This window comes from Phaethon lepturus, unplaced genomic scaffold (genome assembly GCF_000687285.1).
Source record: "Phaethon lepturus isolate BGI_N335 unplaced genomic scaffold, ASM68728v1 scaffold40996, whole genome shotgun sequence".
Lineage (NCBI taxonomy): Eukaryota > Metazoa > Chordata > Aves > Phaethontiformes > Phaethontidae > Phaethon > Phaethon lepturus.
This window is the reverse complement of record NW_010547736.1, coordinates 9,253-29,137: the sequence shown is the minus strand read 5'-3', so window position 1 is coordinate 29,137 and position 19,885 is coordinate 9,253. Positions and strand designations below refer to the sequence as shown.

Genomic DNA, 19,885 nt, shown 5'->3' with positions numbered 1-19,885 from the left:
ACCAGAACAAATAATACACAGGATTGCAAACACAGAATAAAAATTAGTAAGTGTTTTAGAAAGTATGACTACATCTGCATTGCCTTTCACCCAGCAGCATGCCCCTATGCCCAAACCCAACCTTCTCTTCCCATTACACTGCTGGGACACAAAGTCAGAGCAAGCCTTCGGCAGACTGAGGAGATGTCTGTACTGTGGACATGCTCACCCTCCTGCAGTGGTGGTCGGATCAGCCCCATGCCATCATTCCCGTCCCTTCCCAGGAGAGCACAGACACTGTGTATCATAAATGCACATGGGCTGCCACATGCAGCTGCGCTGCAGGTTAAGTCCAGTACGTACGTGTGAGCTTGTCTAAGGGACAACTAGCTGTAATGGCATGATTATTATTTGCATTTAGATGGAACTACAAACCCAGGTCAGGACAGGACCTCTCCATGCTATGTGGCACACAAGTACAGTGAAAATAGAAAGTCCTGCTCCAAGGGCTTGCCCTCCAAGTACGAGACAAGAGCCTGCCCACAGACAGATGCAGACAGAAGAATATCAAGGAATAAAAAGATGTTGCTCCCTACCACGATAGGTAAGTTATAACGTGGGTACTGTCAACCACTCATAGGCAGAAAGGCACAGGAAACTTCTCAGTGGAGTAATGGGAGAGTTTCAAGGATGTTTTCAAGGAGGTGCCCTAGTGAGTGGGGCAGTGTGGGGAAGGCATAAAAGTGCTCATTGGGCCACGTAACAAGTTGACAAAGGGGGCTGAATCCCAAGTGATAGGTAGAGGGGTTCAACACAGTAATACTGAATGGAAGATGATGATTAGGAGAGGAGAGCTGGGAATGACAAGCCAAATCCCTATTACCAAGGGCTGAGGAAGCGGAGTGCTATATATTACCCATTCTCACCACGCATCAGCAGCGTGACAGATACTGAGAGCCTAATAAAATGAAAGGCATTGCTTGAAATTCAGAGGAATTTGGTAATCTGCCTTCTCAGATGCCTTTAAAATAACAGCCAGAATGGATTATAAATATGGTACTTGCTGGTGCAGCTTGTTAGCTCTATAACGTTCAGGCAGCCACCAGCATCTTGCATAGGGGAAAAATCACCTTTATGTTTTTTTCCACAGGACATAAGCACTTGCTGATTCTTAAAAAGGAAAAAAATGAACTTTATTCGGTTTACTAAAACATTTTACTTTGTAACAGTGGGCCATGGCCTCAGCAGGCATGCAGCAGCAATGCATCAATGCATTTACATACACTGAACCTGAAACTTTTTTATCCGGCTTTCTATTTAGTCATCATGAAATGATGGAGCCAGTTCTACCCTTTCTCTCTCTCTTCCTGTGATTCTTTCCTTGCAGCACTCACTACTCTGACAAAAATGTCATCCTATCAGTGAGAAAGTAACAATTTGTTCAAAAATGGAAATAGCATTCAATTAGCAAGTTTTGGCAACTTTCAGTCTAGGCCTACTTTTGGTAAAATGTATGTACCTGTAGAATTGCCACCGTTCTTCTTGTGGTGTAATCTAACTTTTTAAAAAATCTGGCTTATTTACTTCTGTTCATTGTGCTAGAACAGCCAGGTCTTAAGATGCCTGTTACCAAAATGACAATCTATCTCACAAGTGTTATCTCAGAACTTCTTTTTCTGCTTTGCCAGCTTTGCTACACCTTCAGGGAAAACTTTTTTTCACTCACAGATATTACACCCTGCTGAAGGTACTTTTTACAAAAGTTTCATGAACATCTTGCAAGTCATTCCACAAAGTTGTTTTGGATTTGTTTTAATTATTGCTACTATGTCACCACCACATAGCTTTTATATGGTATGTTTTATAAATGTATCAAAACAGTGGTTTATTTGGGTTTAAATCTGACCTCAAACAGCATAAGGCACAGCAAAACCTGCTATCAACTGCAGTGTGAATCTCCGTATTTTTTGCACGGCTGTGAAAAAACTCATTTAAAATCTGAAGAAGGCTAAATCAGCACAACTTTCTCCTGGAGATCGTCGGTAATTCTGACAGGAGCTATACAATACAACAGAGTTATTTGAATAATATGCCCAACTTGCTAAATGTAAAGATTATATTCGGGTTAGAGTATTGAAACACTTCATGTTAAGAAATGTTAAGAATAAGGCTTCCTTTAGCAAGTTTTTAATTGCATTACTCTTCTCATGCTCCAGATATAAATTGGTACTGCGTATAGAGGAGTGCTTGCAGCGTTCCAGCATTTCATGCTGCCGTTATTGAGATGCACATAATGGAACAAGGCAGTGAAAAGAAGGGTGTCATGGTGACTGTTGAGCACTGTCCCATGGAACCATGGTCTCCACTGGGTCTTGCCACAGCGGTCTCATAAAATGATGATTTTTTAAAATTTTTTTTTTAAATGTTCACAGACAGAAATCTGGCATCTGATTTACAGAAATGCTACGTACTCATAGCTGAAATCTCTGGAGCTGTGCAATACTACAAGATGAGGGTGGTACATCTAGGATAAAGTACTGAATGACAGAGAGAAAAATAGTATTGACTAACTGCATTCTCCAAAAGAGGCATAGGTCCTAAGGGGGAAACAATGGCTGACAGAAGGATTACAAGTAATATATTTTAGCAGTCACAGATGAATCAAGTGACCACATCAATTCTGCAATCTCAGTTCTAGCATTTTCCAATTTGTAAGTGTTTATCTTTACAATCTGCAGTTAACAGAGGTTGTTATATAGGTAATACAGACATAATATTCACAGTGAATTTGTAAAATTACACACCCTATTATGGGACGGCCCGCCCTGACTTGCATCATCGTCAACATCTAGATTCACAGCCCAGGTCTTTTCCTATAAAAGCTCATAGAGAGGCTCCTGAAAGACAAAGCTGTTACCTTCTATGCAGATCAGGCACTTGGAAAGCAAAAGACATATACTTTGCCACTCAATGTGTGCTGGTAACAAAAATGCAGAGTTAGGAAGCCAGGGTTGACTTCAAGTGTTGGAAAGGAGTCAGTTGGCATACACACGCTTATTTTTCTGTTGCTTGGGATTTGTTTAAAGCAAATCAAGAAAAGAGTATTAAACCATTCCTGACATGAGGATGAATCTTCCTTTGAAATCCTAGCCCTACTCCAAAGCATGCCCTTTTCAAAGTTTCTTAACACAATAGTTGAAAACTCTTTCTTTGCTTCTAATAGGATAAACAATATTATCCACAAATGCAGCGGGATTTTTTTTTTAAATTCAGCTTGAGGCAAACTGCCAGCTCAGTTAATCAAGGTTTAGAAAAAATTACAAACAATGGAAAAAAGTTTTTTAATGGCAAATGGTAATGAACTTATATTCCAGTAGATCTTTCAATTTGCTCTAGAAGTATTTTACTATTGGGGCACAAATGTCTGTGCTTTTAGCAATCCAAAATCTCAGTCTTAAAAAGAAGAAGAAATTCTAGTGCAGGGAACAGACACTGGGCTGGGAATCAGGATACTCAGATTTTGTTGTTTGTCCTCCTAATCTGCTCCTACGGTTTAAAGCAAATCCTTACTTTATATATTTATCTGCACTTCTGTTGTCTTTTCTAGTTAGGTTTTAAGCTCTTCAGGACAAAGACCATCTCTTACTAGTTTGTGCATATCAACACTCAGAATGGTCCCCTGCAGATCCCACAGGCATTACCAGAATACATGCACTAAATTATAGTAACATTTCTATTTAATTTCTGATTTTTAAAATTCTGCTAATAATGAACAAGTTAAATGTAATACAATGTAATTTTCCATCGGCTACATTCCCTACAATTCCTGATGGTAACAAATAGTTGTTTGCAGTATTATTTTTGCCTGTTTCTATCTTTGGAACAGAACAACATCTTACAGCACTTTGCATAGAGATCCGTGACCTGTTCCCAACTAATGCAGGACAACAGTGGGGTGAGCCTTGCCTGCCTGAGGAACAGGTCTCTCATTCACAGTTACCCTAAACCTTACGACACTGCAGAACCACTGCAGTTCTCCTGTGCAATGGGTTAAGTCTGAAAGGGCACCAAATGGTAGGCATATCTCAGAGGCAACAGAAAAAAAGAAAACATTTGTATTTGCTATTGGGCTTGGGCACACAGAAAAGGCACCTAAGGGTAGAGGAGCAGTGCAGATAAACGTTACTACGCACTACTGAGCTTTAGGTCACTCAGTAAGTGATTCCTCAGCCGTGAGCCTTCTCCTGGATCGATGACACTTGGCATTGTTTCCTACTAAGTAAGACCCACACTGGTGTACCTTTACCTTGCTAAAGCAATGTAAATGGATTGAATTATAGCTGTAATTAGGCATTTGTATTTTAGGGAGAAATATTATTTGTAGATTCGATTCATACCTGCTCCAGGAGAGGAAGGTTCAAACATACTAGATGTATCACTGCACGTGTTGGAAGCTTGCTCCGAGAGCTTCTTTTTTGCACTTCCATCTGCAGACTTATGTGACTTCTTTTTATTCTTCACCAGAATTTTGTACATTAAATCCATAGGGCTTGGGAGAGGAACCCCAGGTTCAAGCTTGCAGAAAAAGGAAGAGAAAGTTGTTACAACAACAAAAGAAACGAGTTTATGGCAATTTCTTAGGGCCCACATGGTGCAAGATGATTTTGTAACCTCTATAAGGCCTGTTAAAATGAAATATATTTGGCACAAGAGGTAACCTCAACATTAAATGAAACAGTGCTACTGAGGGCACTTAAGAATAAAAGAAAAATGCCTTAGGAAATGTCTACAGTAATAACTGAAATAAGGATTAGTTCAAATATGAAAGCCTACATTATGAAATGGCAGCTATGAGAATCAATTGCATTTAGAAGATTACAATTCACTGTATCAGAATGATCTCTGCATCAGAAATTATATGCTGAGGTCACTAACAGCTCAGGTTGTTTAACCCTCTCCTTTAGACTCTGCTTTGAAAGGCCGTATATGAAGAATAACACAGGACTGAAACACTTAAATAAAAATCCACAGAGGTATTTGTGATCTGATAAATACCAAACCATATTACCGGGTATTTTTCCAATGGATCCATAAGCAGTGCATCTCCAAATATTAATCTGCAGTACTCTGCCATTTTTGCCTGTTGTTTAGGGCTAAAGGGGAGAAAAGAAAGAAAGAAATGAGTCCTACCAACTCTACAGATTGAAAGCAGCAGTAATGGAATATCTAATATCCCTAAACTAGATAGAATTTCCTGATCAAATTGCTGTGAATTTTTCAGAGACCTAGATATATCATGCAATTATTCTGATTCCTCTGATAGAACTTATCAAAAGGACTGTACAAGAAGTAAAGGCACTAGTCAACTGAATAACAGTGAAACAACTTTTAACATTGAGCTATGTTTTCCCATGCACTTAGTACAAAATAAAAAAAAAAGACTCTGTCAGCTGTTACCTTTAAGGAAATACCTGTTCCATGAATTTTCCTCTCTCAGGCAAAATTTTTATTCAAAGTTTAAATATTTTCTTCCTTATGTTACTTTATACACATGCCTGGCATTCTTCTCACACACACATCTCCCAACCCCATTTGGATTTCTTACTTTTTTTGTCCTACCTGACCTAAGGCATAAAACCCAAAACAGTTACCCAGAAAGCAGTCTCTTCTGCAGATGTCTCTGTTAAAATTCCCAAGCCAAGGGTACCTACCACCTCACTTGGCAAGTCTATAGGGCACAGCCTTACAGAAGAAGGGGCAGAAGGTATTACTTGGGTCTCAAAACCAGCAGAGCTGCATCAGTTATAGGCACTGGTAGAGAAGCAGCTAGTTTTACTGCACATTTCTAAAATGCAGTTAGTTTTACTGCAGATTTTATGCTAAAATGCAGCCCACTTTCCCACCCTATTTGTGTTAGTCCCTGGGAGGTGGGCTGAGATGCTGTGCCTGTGCAGCGTGACAGCCCATGCAGCCACAGCCCTGCCTGGAGCTGTGGCTGCGTCTCTGCACTGTGCTCCACAACAAAGCACTGACCCATCCGCAGACCTCCTGGATTGGGTTTGCACTAGAAACTTGCACTGCTCTCACCAGCTCACTCAGAAGTATTTCCCCTGACATATCCTCACCGGCAGCAGTCATAGCATAGATGTAATTGTGCTACTGCTAAGAGGTATTATGCCAGTTTGGAGAAGTGCTGTAATAAGTGCTGGTGTAACTGCATTTCATATGCATATAATTACATACTGCATGCATGTTATGTGTATATAACTGGGACCAACATTTCTGCACAGCCTTCTTAGTGGGTATCTAGATGTAATAACAAGCTGCTAGGTGGAGCTGCTCAATTATCGTTTTAGCTTGTTTGGGCATGTAGTCAGATTCCTTTAAATTTTTTTTTTTTAATTTTATTTAAAACTAGATAGAATGTCAAATTTTACCACAGCAAATTACTTCAGCAGTTTTCATGACATCCTCTAGAAATAAATTGAACCTCAGTAAACTCTACTTATAATCAATTTTCCCAAAGTGCAACCAAAGAATGAAATAATTCCTACATATCAGTGATGGGAGTTTTAGGACTGAAGATATATTGCTCAGAAATATTACTTAAATCATCTGAAAATGCAGCTCAGTGCTACAGTCACTCTCTAATTTTAGACAACTGTGTATTTTCGCTATATGTGCCTGTTTAAAATCTGTAACATCTGAGATTAGGTATCATTAAAAGTTTCCATTTTTGATACTCTGTTGAGAAGTCTCGATTAAAGGACAGGTTTATATTGCTTAGTATAACTTCCTCAACTACTGTTAATTATAATCTGTATATGATGGAAGATACACGAATGGTATAAGTGGTTATGTTGCCATGGAGCCATTTTTCATTACAAAATAGAGCTGGGTATATAGAAAAAAAGGAGTGCTCATTTTTTCTCTTGCAAACCAAGAGTACAACCACCGCTGTGTCTAGATTGCCATTAGCTACCAACCGAGCACCTGGCACTGCAGCTCTTTGGGGGTCAGCAAGGCCAAACCAGAGCTGAGAGCATTTTAATCAGAAAATGTGATTTCCCCGAGATCAGCATTCTGGATGTCCCTTGAAACAGATACGGGGTGAACCAGTCAATAGCTCAGTCACTGACAAAACATATTGCAAGGAGGCTTTAAATTATTCCACAAAGCTACGCAAATGCCGCATGCAGTTTAAATCCCTATAGCATTTCATTAATGCTTTCTTTTGCATGCAGCCAATTCTGCAAAAAAGCTAAAAGCCACTTTTAGCTGAGGATGGAAAATTAAGATGAAGACAAGCAAGGCAGTGGAACTAAGAACCCACAAGAGAGAAGGTGATGGGAACAGATCAGGATATGACAGTGTGTTAGCAATTTTGAACTGCCAGCTACCAAGGAAAATAAAGGCACCTCACTCTAGCAAGCAGACAGACTGGGTATTTTCTATGGGTCTAGGGGTCATCAAGTGAATTTTATTTCAGTCTTCTCCACCAATGTATATTTTGAATAGACCCATGCTCTTAGAACCCAGAAAGTTCAAAGGACATCTTCCTTGAATCAAAAGAGCACGATTATTGAAATTGTAGTAATTAGATGTGACATCAGCATTTTTAAATGGGTACATCAACTCCAAAAACTTTCTTGATAGGAAACAGAAAAAAACATGCAAGAGTTAAATCTAATACATTTCAAACTATCAGCAGAGCTAGAACAAATTCTTCTGATTTTCTGTGATTAATTACATGTTTACCTCCAAGAGAGCACAGTGAGAGCTTTCATTTTTGCAAAAGAAAAAAATGTAATGCAACATTATTTTGGTTTAGCACATAAATTCCAATGTCACTGCATCCCAGAGGCAGAAAGAGGGAAAAGGAAAATTATGTGAAAAACTAACAGATTTTAATACTATAAAAAAATCTTGCAGTAGTAGACAAGGCCAAAGTAGGAAAACCTTGACATTACACAATACCTGTCTTTGTGAATTGGACTACATGCAGAGATATTTTTAAAAGCTCCTCAGAGGGAATAAAAAACATGTAGGAGCACCAGCATTTAACTGAGTGGTGTTTTTTGTGATACCTCTCTCTCTAATATATATATGTATATATATTTTGTTTCACGAGATAGATCATTAGTAATAGTATAGATTATGTATTACTATTATAGCATTTTAAAAGTTAGAATACCAGTTTCTTTTTATTTTCCCTTCTTTCAAACTTATGAACCAGAGGAACAGATTGAAATACCAACTATTCTACATCACCATGTTTCCTCATTTATGTTATGAAACAAAAACGCAGGTATTTCCTGGTCCACAGCTACTATTATTGGAAATTCTCTCAGCATTCATGTATTGTAATGAAAATGGATTGCCTCAAAAGACCTGACTTTATCTGCTTTATGATCTCCACTGTGCAGACATGGATGGGTAGCACATAGACTAATTATATATGCCCCCAAAATATGCCAGGGAAGGGAAGATAAAGTGGGAACATGATACCTGGAGATATGGAAATATAAAGAATATTAAGAAATGTTTTCATTACCATTACTGTATTGCTTGTACTTTGTTCTACTGTGTTTGTATTACGCCTATTATGAAGGTCAATCACAGAGGCTCTTTGGCACTACCGCACAACTACTGCTCCTAACGTTATATTATTATCACTTCTAGAGAGATCCTTCTTCTGCATAAGACAAAGACACATATGCTTCCCAGAAGAATCTAAAATAATTTGAAGTGTAGGAATAAAGTGATAAAAAACCTGTTAATATTTGAAATAACAATTCCAGCAAGAAACCAGCAATATGAATAACTGTAATTAAATTTAATCTTGGAAGCAATCTTATATGGATACTGCTCAAGGATCACTTAACCTTTTTGCTATGTCATCAGTGCATTTCTAATTATAGAGTGTCTGCTTTCAGATTTGCAGATTGCTTATCTTCTTGCAAGCCCAATTTCAAACGTCAAGGTCTCCTTGAGGTCTTTTCAACATTTTCAGAGCACTTTTTTATTTTTTGATAGAACCACATCTTTTCTTAGTACTGTCATTCTTCAGTGTGCATGTTTTGTCTTCAATATAAATGATAGCATATATAATATTCTGTATGATATAATGTATTCCATATATTCTAAAAGTTATATGCTTGCCTCTTTTTCTAAACTTTTTATTGTATAAAAATAGGCAAGAATGAACATACTACAGAGTGGAGTTATAGTAAAGGAAATGAAAAAAAGAAACAGATGGAAGAAAAAATTGCATTTTAAGTCGAGTAGTAATTACCTCTGTCACATCTATGGTGGTGATGTAAAACTTCATTTACCTCTGATAATCACAGTCTGCTTAAAAGCCAGGAATACAGAACACAGGCTAAAAACCATATTTCTGTTTAAGCCAATGCCAAAATTTCCACTGATTTCTACAGGAACAGCATTTCATACATGAATAGTGACTCTTGTAACTTGAAAATCAGAAGAAAAATTTGGTAACCCAAAAGTAGGAATTAATGTCATATGATTTCTTTTACAGCAATTCTATAAAAACACTTCGCATTTTTTGTTAATACTCAGAGCAAAGCCCGTCTAGGAGAAAAACAACATTCCAAGTAAACAAAAAGACAAAAGGAGAATTCCATGAAATTAGGTGAAGCTTTCTGTGAGTGGCATGACTAATTGCAGATTTCTCTAGCAACTAGTGCAGAAATGAAGAGGTAGCTGTAGCAGTCAAAGCAAAATTAGAAATCACACACATTGCCTGATGATTTACTGCAGCAAAAAATAATAAATAACAATAAAGCCTCAGAAAGAGAAAATACTTGATATTGTTTTTGCAGACATGTTTTGCTAAAAACTTATGTCATAGCAAGGCATGGAAAAGGATATCAAATAATACACTTAGGGATAATTCATTAGTCCATGACTGGAGTTTTCTGGTGAGAAAGGCCCAATGGTTTTTGTGGGGCAAAGTGTAAAGATTGGAGTAATGCAGCAGTAACTCTGTTCCCTTTTAGACTTTTTCCTTCAGTATCACACCACCTTCAATTTTGACAATGTTTAATCTTATGTTTTAAAGCCACTTTTGTACATAACTTACATCTGACAGGCATTTACATTATACAATTATTTACTTCTTTACTTTCCTAAAATAGAAGAGATCTCCCTGGAATAGTTGAAGACTTCAGTCTTAATGATTTTAAAGGAAGAAAAATGTATCCCTTCTGGTTAAAATAAATTAGATGTTGCTTGTATCAGTAATAGCATGGCTAGCAGGACTAGGGAATTGATTTATCCCCTGTACTTGGCTCTGGTGAGGCTGCACCCTGTGTTCAGTTTTGGGCCTCTCCCTACAAGAAAGACATTGAGGTGCTGGAGCATGTCCAGAGATGAGCAGCAAAGCTGGTGAAGGGTCCAGAGCACATGTCTTACGAGGAGCGGCTGAGGGAACTGGGGTTGTTTAGCCTGGAGAAAAGAAGGCTCAGGGGAGATCTTATCGCTCTCTACAACTACCTGAAAGGAGGTTGTAGCAAGGTGAATGTTGGTCTCTTCTCCTAAGTGACAAGCGATAGGACAAGAGGAAACGGCCTCAAGTTGCACCAGGGGAGGTTCAGATTGGATACTGGGAAAAAAAATTTTCACCAAAAGGGTTGTCAAGCACTGGAACAGGCTGCCCAGGGAAGTGTTTGACTCACCTGGAGGTATTTAAAAGACATGTAGACATAGTGCTTAGGGACAGGGTTTAGTGGTGGACTTGGCAGTGCTAGGTTAACAGCTGGACTCGATGGTCTTAAAGGTCCTTTCCAACCTAAATGATTTTATGATTCTATGATTATTCTCTACCTTATAGTAACAGTGAATGCATATTTTAAAAAATACTGAAGGATGAATACAAAATATAATACGCTGAAGAACGATGGTTGAGATCTTTTCTAAAGACCAGAGGTTGCTTTTGGAATCTCTGAGAAAAGCACTGTGAGCTAAAATCTACGGCAGTAGGTGAGCATAAGCAAGTCCAAAGTGATATAACTTACATCAAAAAGAAAGGAGCAAGGGAACTGAATAGAGAAAGAAATTAAATACCGTATTTGTGTGGTCTTTCAGAGGAAGATAAAACTAGCTAAGCAGGATTTAACAGGTAGCTGTTTGAATCATAACCGTATGGCCTTTTAATGTGCACAGAGAAAGCACATATCCGCGTACAAAAGGTAAACTCATACGGTAAGGTGCAGAGGTAATGTAGGTCAGCTCTCAGATTTTAATTTTTTCTACCTACATAAGTTTCAAACAGTATTGTTTTTAAGAACAGTTGTGACATTCTCACATAGCTGCTTCTACAAGTTTCTTTCCTTATGACAAAGATGTTCTTCCTAAAACAATGGAAAAGCAGTTAACCCCCACTCTTTTGCTCTTCAAGAAGAAAAAGTGCCAACATCTTTTCCAATTTGTATTAAATCATTCATAGGTGCCCCAAAGATTACTTTTTATTTCAAATGAAAAAAAAAGGTTTTGCAGGCCAAACCGGTCCCAGAAGTGTTGAAAATGTTTTCACAGCAGAAAACAAAAGGGGAAAAAGCAATTGCAGTTAAGGCACGTGTTTTGTGTCAATGTCACCCCACTTTGAACCATGTGGTCTCTATATTCAAACCCAAAGTTAATGTCAAACTTAAAAAAAGAAAAATTAGAACTAAACCAATAATGATAATAAAAAATAGATCACTGGGACAAATTTAGAAGTCTTCTCACTTTTTTTTTTTTTTCCTTACACAGGAAAACTGTCCTTTTTTTGTAATTAAAAAAAAAAAGAAAAAGAAAAAGAAAACAGTTTAGGCAAACTGGTATTTTTTGGCAGAAACTGAACAGTTCCTGGCCATCCATATCACCTATTTTGCAATCCTAGCTAGTCTATGGTTCTGGCCTCTACTTCTAACATACGAGAAACAGACCAAATTCTGTGCACAGAATATGCTTCTAGCACAGAATAGGGTCATAAGGAGGTGAAATATTGCTTCTTTTTCTTTGATGAAGTACTGCTACATTCCAGCAGGACATACTGAGACTGTAAAGTTAACATAATTTGTCTCACAATTATTCAAACCTTCTCTTTCATACAGAAGTTTCTAATTCAGGAAGGTTTTTAAAAATGTGCCTGATTCATTCTGATCATTTTGGTTACTTAGACTGATAAAAGGTTTTTTGGGGGGGAAACAGTTATTGATCATATCATATAATAAAACTGCCACAAGTGCATACATAATTCTGTGCTTACACCTTACCAAAAAATATACCACCACACAGGAAAACATGGTAATTACTTACGAATCCACGTGATTTTCAAAGGAAAGGAGGATTGGAAAGGGCGATGTCTTAAATGCACATTCAGCAATAGCTTCTATTACTTCCTAAAGAATCAAAATACATAGAGTTACAAATTCATGTCTAGAGAAACAGTGTTTTGGTCTCTAAAGACAGATTTCAGACAGAGGTCTGAAATCATATCCAAACTGCCTGAAATGAGACCTTCTGTTCTAAACATTCCACACAGCTCTGGATGTGCTTTTCCAGCAACGAAATTTTTCAACCTGAACTGTAATCAAGTCTCAAAACGTCTGATGAGCCTCAAGCATTGCGTTTCTCAAGAAATGACTTATGTCTGCCTAAATCAATAGTTTAAATGTAAAACTTGGTCTTTGCATGGAGTTGTTCCATGCCTGAAGCTATGGCTTTCATGAACTATTTTACATAATAATAAACATGCTCTGACAAATGCATATCTTCTAAACATCATCAGCACAAGCACGTATCCCTAAAATCCTTAGTTACTCTGACTCAAAAGTTTTAGTTCCCTCTTTTTTTCATGAGAGGAATCCCTTTAAGGGAGGGGAAAAAAAAAAAGGAAAAAAAGAAAAACACATTATTCAGTTAAAACTGTTGGCTGTCTAGTAATCATCAGAGGGCTCAGAAAATGAAACTTCTGTAGAAGTTTCCTTTCAGCTCTGATGGAAACTGGCAACAGTAAATCTAGTGGAGGAATCATTTGGTTACACTACTTTTTGTGGGGTGCACAATATCGTGGTGCACTCGCTGTTACAAATTATTTATTCAATGTTTCCCTATTGGAACACAAATCTTTTTGCAAAGGAACTTACCAAACACTGAAGACTTTCCATACACATTGCTGTCAAACTCTGGAGTTTATAAGAACCCATAAGCCTGTTCCCTCTCAAATCGTAAGGACAACTAAAACCTAAAAAATCTATTTATTTTAAACAAGCCTCTGGAGATTTCTTTTCTTCATTTTCTGTACTTTTAAAGGCTCAATTCAAAAGCAAAACAGTACGAAATGCATTTCCTAAAATGAAAGCTGAGCTTCTGGCCTATTCTTCTGATGTTGGGTTGTAGAATCCAGAGGTGGAAGGAAAGCACAAGCCATCTGAAGATTTGCTGATATGAGCTAGGATACAGACAGAATTTACAGTCTTCATGCAAGTAGAAAAAAACCACAGCTCAGGCACAAATTGTTGTAGTGTCTCTTATAAGACGAGAAACTATCTCTCTTGGCACACACAGGTGACAAATTACTATTTTTAATAAACTGCAATCACCAAATATTTAAATGTTTCACATATCACTAACCAGTCATGTGCTTCAACCAAGATCACTTGTAGCCTTTAAAGAAAGCAGAAAGGCAAAGCATTTATTGGAAGAACAATAAATGGTGCAGAAGGCTGGATGAAGGCAGGTAGGAAGATGCTGTTTCACAGCAGCAGTTCTCCCATGGGAGAATGCACGATGGAGTGATTCCTGCAGCACACTTTTCTTTCCAGCTCCAGTAAATCGCTAAGTACTGGTACCGCCTTAATGCTGTTCAGAACCAGTGGGATTCTCAAAAGCATCTAAGGCAATTTTACCATTACAAGGGAACAGCGGTGCTGAGCAACAGGTTACAAATATTGAGCCCTTGTATCTTGATGCTCTCCATCCAGATCATTAGCATTGTCTTGGTCTCCCCAGCCTGCATCCTCCCTTGGGTTATGGAGCATGATGCAGGCCTTAAGAACATTTGAGGTTCGATGTAACAGGTACTGCCAAAAGCAGTCTTGTGGCTTTTCTTGCTCCTACACACTGCTCAAGCTATGGAGTAAATCAATAAATTTATTTTCAACTGCTTTCTCAACTGCAAAAAGGGATGAAATTCAGCATGTGTGGGGAAAATAACCCGAAAGAGTAAAATCACGATTACACTCTCATGATTACACACTCATCTGAGGATGAGAAACTCAGGCATTGGTTCAGTGGAGAAATAGGTATGCTGGTGTTTCAGCCTTGCACTGCATTTAAATGTAAATGCAAATTCTCTATGGTCAGAGAGGAACAACATGGTAAGTTCCATACTTTACTCCAGCTGCAGAATAACTCACCTGAAACAGGTCTCCACGGTATGTATAAAGTAAATGTGCACAGATTCCTGGTTATGGCATGAAAAATAGTTAGTTCCCTAGAAGATCTCACCCTGGCAGCAGCTCACAGTCTACAGCTGAGAAAAACCTTACTGATTTCTGTGTCATGAAGCAAGGTAAAAACCAACCAAACCAAAAAAGCCACGAAAAACCCCCGGCAACATAAAGATGGGGAGTATACATTGCTTCTGTCTCCACACTTCAGAAAGCCTATCTGAGGCAGTGAAAACTGACAGACTGAACAGAAGCACTGTGTGCTGTGGTCACGCCAAAAGCGTGAGCTGATAAATGATTCAGCATTCAAGACCCAGTGATCACTCTGAATTGATTCACACACTTCTGACACATTATTTCACCATCATTTTGCTCCTCCTCAGCCAAGCAGCACACTTTCAGTGTTGAAAAGACACCGGCAGTCAATACATTTTTACATTTTTCTGTGTGGGAAAAAATATTTGCCCTGAATTAAAGAAGAAATATTGCTGAGTAGGTTTAAAATGCCTTCCAATAAGTCTCCCGCAAACACAATGCCTAGGGTTGAACTTCTAAATAACCAGGGATAACCCTCATTCCTGTTAATGATCCTTTTAAGAATCAGATTAACTTTGTTTTAAATTCCTGCTCATGACCAAAGGAGTTGAGAGTTGTCTTCCTTAATTAAAGGACTTGAGCAATCAAACTTTACGCACATAAACATAATTGGCTTCATATAAACATAACTGGAAAGTTAATAACAAATGTGCAAGAAGGTTGTGGTTTACGTTTTTCTGTGATTAACTCAATCAGTGAAGAGTTAGAGAAAACAAATTGAAAAAAAGAAAAGAGTGTTCTGGTGCAAGTGAATGTTTTATCTGTGTGGCAGTATTGCTTGCTTTTTTTTTTCCTAAAGGAAAGCACTAGAAGACAAGAACCTCCAATAACTCATGATTCAAGTGTGGGAGACATGCTTCAAAGCTGTAGCTAGTACAGAAGCCACACTTAACACCTGTAACATAACCAAATTCAGCAATGAATATTTTTCCACACCTTCTTGTGCACAGAAGGTAAATCTAGAAACATATTTCCATGGCAAGTTCATGTCTCAGATGAACAAGAACTATTTCTTCACACTTCAGAAATGATATCCTCATGTATCACTATAAGCTGTGCTGAATACCAATCTTAATACTATAGGAAAACACTTCCATCTTGCTCCTCTAACACCTTGAATCAAAACCATCTTTCAAGAATAACAAGAAGATAACAATTTAAGGTTATTGCTAAGGGTATAGTATCTACCTTTTATTATAGAAAAAGGAAATGAAAGATGAAATTCAGAACTACAGATTATATGTTTAGGGTTTGAATAGCACAAATATCCCATCACACTCTCCAAAGATACTAATTTTTCTTCTTCATCCTCCAGTGCTTCAAATCTAATCCAAGTATCAGGGATAAATGTAACATTGCACACACTGTTATTAATTTTTTAAATAGTTAATATAATGTGTCTGGTCCCTGTGGATGGGACTTGCGAACTGGGCACGAGTAGCCTGTTCTCTGTTCATAGGAGTTTAAAGGCTTGCAAATTGTAAAGATTTCCACGATAGCTGCTGTTTCCTACCTCACTTCAGCATGTTCTTCTCCCATTCACATTTACCAGGCAGACAAGAGAAAAAGAGTATATTGACTCATTGCTTATTGCTGTTCAAGTCCTTGCGACCTTCATCTCAGCTCTCCTCCTTGCTGCATGCTATGGAGCTGTAACACAAAGCAGTCCTTCCTCCCTATCATCCTGGCTCCAGATCCATCCGCAGAAGTGATTCACACCATGTAAAACCAGCTGTGGTGGCAATATCTGGTATTTCAGCCCTGGCTGTGGCCTACCCTGCTTCTCTCCCTGTGAGATTTGCTGCAAGAACATCTGCAGAAGTATGGACCGGGTGGCACAGACTATCACACCATAGTGTGTGATAGTCACACCCTCTTCCTCTGACTGCCATGATGACCAAGAACCTCTTCCTGTGCAAGGTCCAACTACTGTAATTCTTCTCTTCCAATGATTCTGCACATGCTCCAAAATCACCTCTTACGACATCTTTTTGCCCTCACATTCCTCTTCACCTTTGCAGTAACAGTCTCACAATGTATTTGTGATGCATTTTACATGAAAGAAACTGCCCCAGCTAAAGCCAACTACACCAGTATGCTGTGTTGCTGTACCTTGAAGGATATTTCAGTTGTCATAGTGAATCCATGTGTAATGACCGGCTCTTCTTCAGCTGTTCGTCCTTTCCAGCAGTCCAGCTCCACACAGCGGCAGCCTGACAAAAGCACTTGCCGATACATCTCCACCGATGAGTTACCGGCCAGCTGTCCAGCTGCAACAGTGCAAGAACATGAAAAAAGGGAAGTAATTTTGGGCCTTGGGAATAAATACAAATAATCTAATAATAATTAAGAGTTAACAGCATTTTTTACCCTTGGCTGAGAGGAATAACACTTAAAGGCATACAAAAAGCATAAGAAGGTAATGGAAATTACTTAAGAGTCATGTCATGGTTTGGATTCTGCCCTCAGTTAAACTGCTGTGAGTGAGCAGAAATAACTGAACTGAAGCCAATTCAAAAACTTCTGATAGACAGCATAAAATACATAAAATAAAATAAAATAAAATAAAATAAAATAAAATAAAATAAAATCATTTCTAAAAGATCAAAGATCTTTTGACAGGCAATGTGAAATTCAGAGGTGACTCAGGACAGCAAGATCACATTTTCTCATAACTTGCAATGCAGTTTAATACAAGACAAAACGAACTTCCTGCACGGTCACTGATGGTACGCTTACTAGGTCTCAAATCAGTATTTAATACACTAATCACTGCATTGGTTAGTTAAATTTCCTGATGTGATACTGCACTATGTAGGGAGATATTTAATTAAGCTACCAGTTTCCACCAATGACATAACATAAATCTAAAAATAAACAAGGAAAACAGCTTTTCCCAAATGCAGGAAGTATCAAAAAAAACCCACAAGCACAAAGAAGTCCAGCTGTATTCAGGGAAGGATAACTAGCCAGGCTGTCTTCACCTGCTGCAACACGTTTGATTCCAGTCATCCGGATAGAAATTTCTTGCAGCAGAGAGGTAAAGGTAATGGAAGAATGGCTTAGTTCTTGGTTTAGATGTGAAGAAAATGGATGCAGTTTCCTGCTTTCTAGCAGACTTCCTGAGAAGACCTGCCTAGATTTCTTGAAGGGAATTCACTTGTTTTTTTAAGAAGGCAGTGAGTTCATTTGCACTAAAGATTCTTTGATGATGGGGGACATAGAAATACTTCATCCAGGCTGGCATATAATATAATGTAGATTACTCTCATCCTTATTTGTCTCTGTGGTTCTGTGTTCAGTTTTTACACTGGGAACTACATGTTTTGGGGTTTGCTTTACTAAACAGCATTGTCTGCTTTCTCTGTGTTTTTACCTTCCACTAAAAACTGTAATAGAAACCCCCTCCAATTTTAAAATTCCTGTTTACTGTTTGTATCTGATACACGAGCTGGAGCAATCATAAATACTCCACAAGGTATTAACATTACTCCTGTTGAAATCCGTAAGATTTATCCTGCGGCAACCAGTGAGAAATATGTGTTAATAACAGAAGAACTTGGCCAGTGCTGGAAGGATCTGAAAATCCAAATGGAGTCATGAACTTGACAATATGTCTCTTTTTTTTTTTTTTTAAACTTAACTTTTTCCTGTGTTTCCCCTTTGATTATGGCAGGTTATCCTTACTCACACAAAAGTGTTTTTGGTGCAATCCCAATACCTGGGGTAAGCAGTGGCTCTTTTTCTTTGCAGGATGCAAACAAGCATGAGCATGGATCAGGGTACAACAGCACACATTTCTGCATACTCACCCCTAAGCATCTGCTTATGAAAACTTGGCTGTCATTATACGGATCTGTTGTACTCTGCTGCCTAAAAAACTACATTCACTTAGAAACCTTTTTCATGTTGTCTTTCTTCTCCCTCAAAGTATATTGAATTCGGATTGACAAACTATTTTATGATTAGCAAACTCTACTATACTTCCTGAGAGACTCCTGGCCGTTATTATTGCTAAGCGTTTTGGACTACAAGATCCTTAACCTTCAAAAGTGCTTAAGTAAATCATGACATGCATCGCTTGCCATATGACACTACTCCACACTACCTTATTAACAAGGCTTAGATATTTTGGAAGGATTCCTGCTAAGGATAAGAGGATATTCAACCTCCAAAACATTAAATCTTTAGAAAGACTCCCAGTCAGAGTGCAAAATCCTAGCAAGTGTTTTAATAGTCTCAACAGCTTATTCTGCTGACATATCGAATATTGGGAATGCTCCCTCTGAATATTGGGAATGCTCCCTCAAATGTTTTTTGCACATATTATTTCTAAACTTCTGTGGTGTGAGTCTCTATTTGCATCTATCCCAAACTATCCCTTTAACAGACGCATTCTAAAATGTGCTAACACACACACAAAGGGGAATACTTCCAGTATATTTTTAATATCCTGACTACAGATGAATTTTTTTATACTGGAAACTGAAAGCATTGTGTATTCCCTTCTACAATACATACAGCATCTACAGTAATTTGTATCCCATCACTGTAGAGTGGATAAGAAGAAACAGATTGTGACAAAACCTCACTTTTCTAAAAAATATAATTGGCCAAATCATGCCTGACAGGACACTATGCAAAATGAGCCTGGGCTAATTGATATAAGCTGGGCATATGACCCATGTTTCCGCATACAGATGGGTTCTGCACTTCTTAACTTTATGCTGCTCATTTCTCAGCAAGTGCATCCTTGATGGGTTCATTCATCACTATTTTTCTGACGGCAAGTTATTTGCAACACATGGACTTGAAATTTGTTTACAATTTTATGACGTGTATCCTCCCTAAAACCGGAGGTATTTGGATCCAGGTACTTGGAGTCACCTGACTCTTCACTACTCTAGAAACAGAAGCTGCTTCTGTCCCCTCACCCACCCATGGCATCACCTTCTCCCGGCATGAAGTAGTGCCTGTATACTCCCTTTGCCCTGCACAGACATGGGGTGCTGAACAACTTCTCTTCAGGCAAGTCCTGGAAAAGCAATCATACGGATCATACGCTGCAGTTCGCAGCGTGCAAACTCAAGAGTCCCACACTGCTAGGGGTCAGGCTCTTGACTCTGGCAGCAACAGAAGGTGCTGGTGGCTAAGTTTGTTTTAGACACAGTACATTTATCTGAATTTATTTTCCTTCTGAGCTATTTTGCCACGCACAGGACAAATGAATTAGACTCCACACTATGACATATTTTGTTACTGCTTGTATGTAAGTATAATAAGGCTCTCATCCTATGGCTGTAATTTTTAACACTTTACATTGGACCAAAGCAGGACATGCGGTCAAGCTT

The 19,885-nt window shown here is 38.3% G+C and overlaps 1 protein-coding gene across 1 annotated transcript in view; it reads right to left on the bottom strand.

The window, feature by feature from the left end:
- Positions 1-19,885, bottom strand: part of PLCB1 (phospholipase C, beta 1 (phosphoinositide-specific)) — a gene marked incomplete at its 5' end in the record, with an annotated part of 61,767 nt that overhangs the window by 36,470 nt on the left and 5,412 nt on the right. The window contains 4 exons of the mRNA XM_010289737.1: positions 4,377-4,554; positions 5,048-5,132; positions 12,304-12,386; positions 16,647-16,804. Coding sequence (XP_010288039.1) covers positions 4,377-4,554; positions 5,048-5,132; positions 12,304-12,386; positions 16,647-16,804 — 504 coding nt within the window. The remainder of the gene's footprint in view (positions 1-4,376; positions 4,555-5,047; positions 5,133-12,303; positions 12,387-16,646; positions 16,805-19,885) is intronic.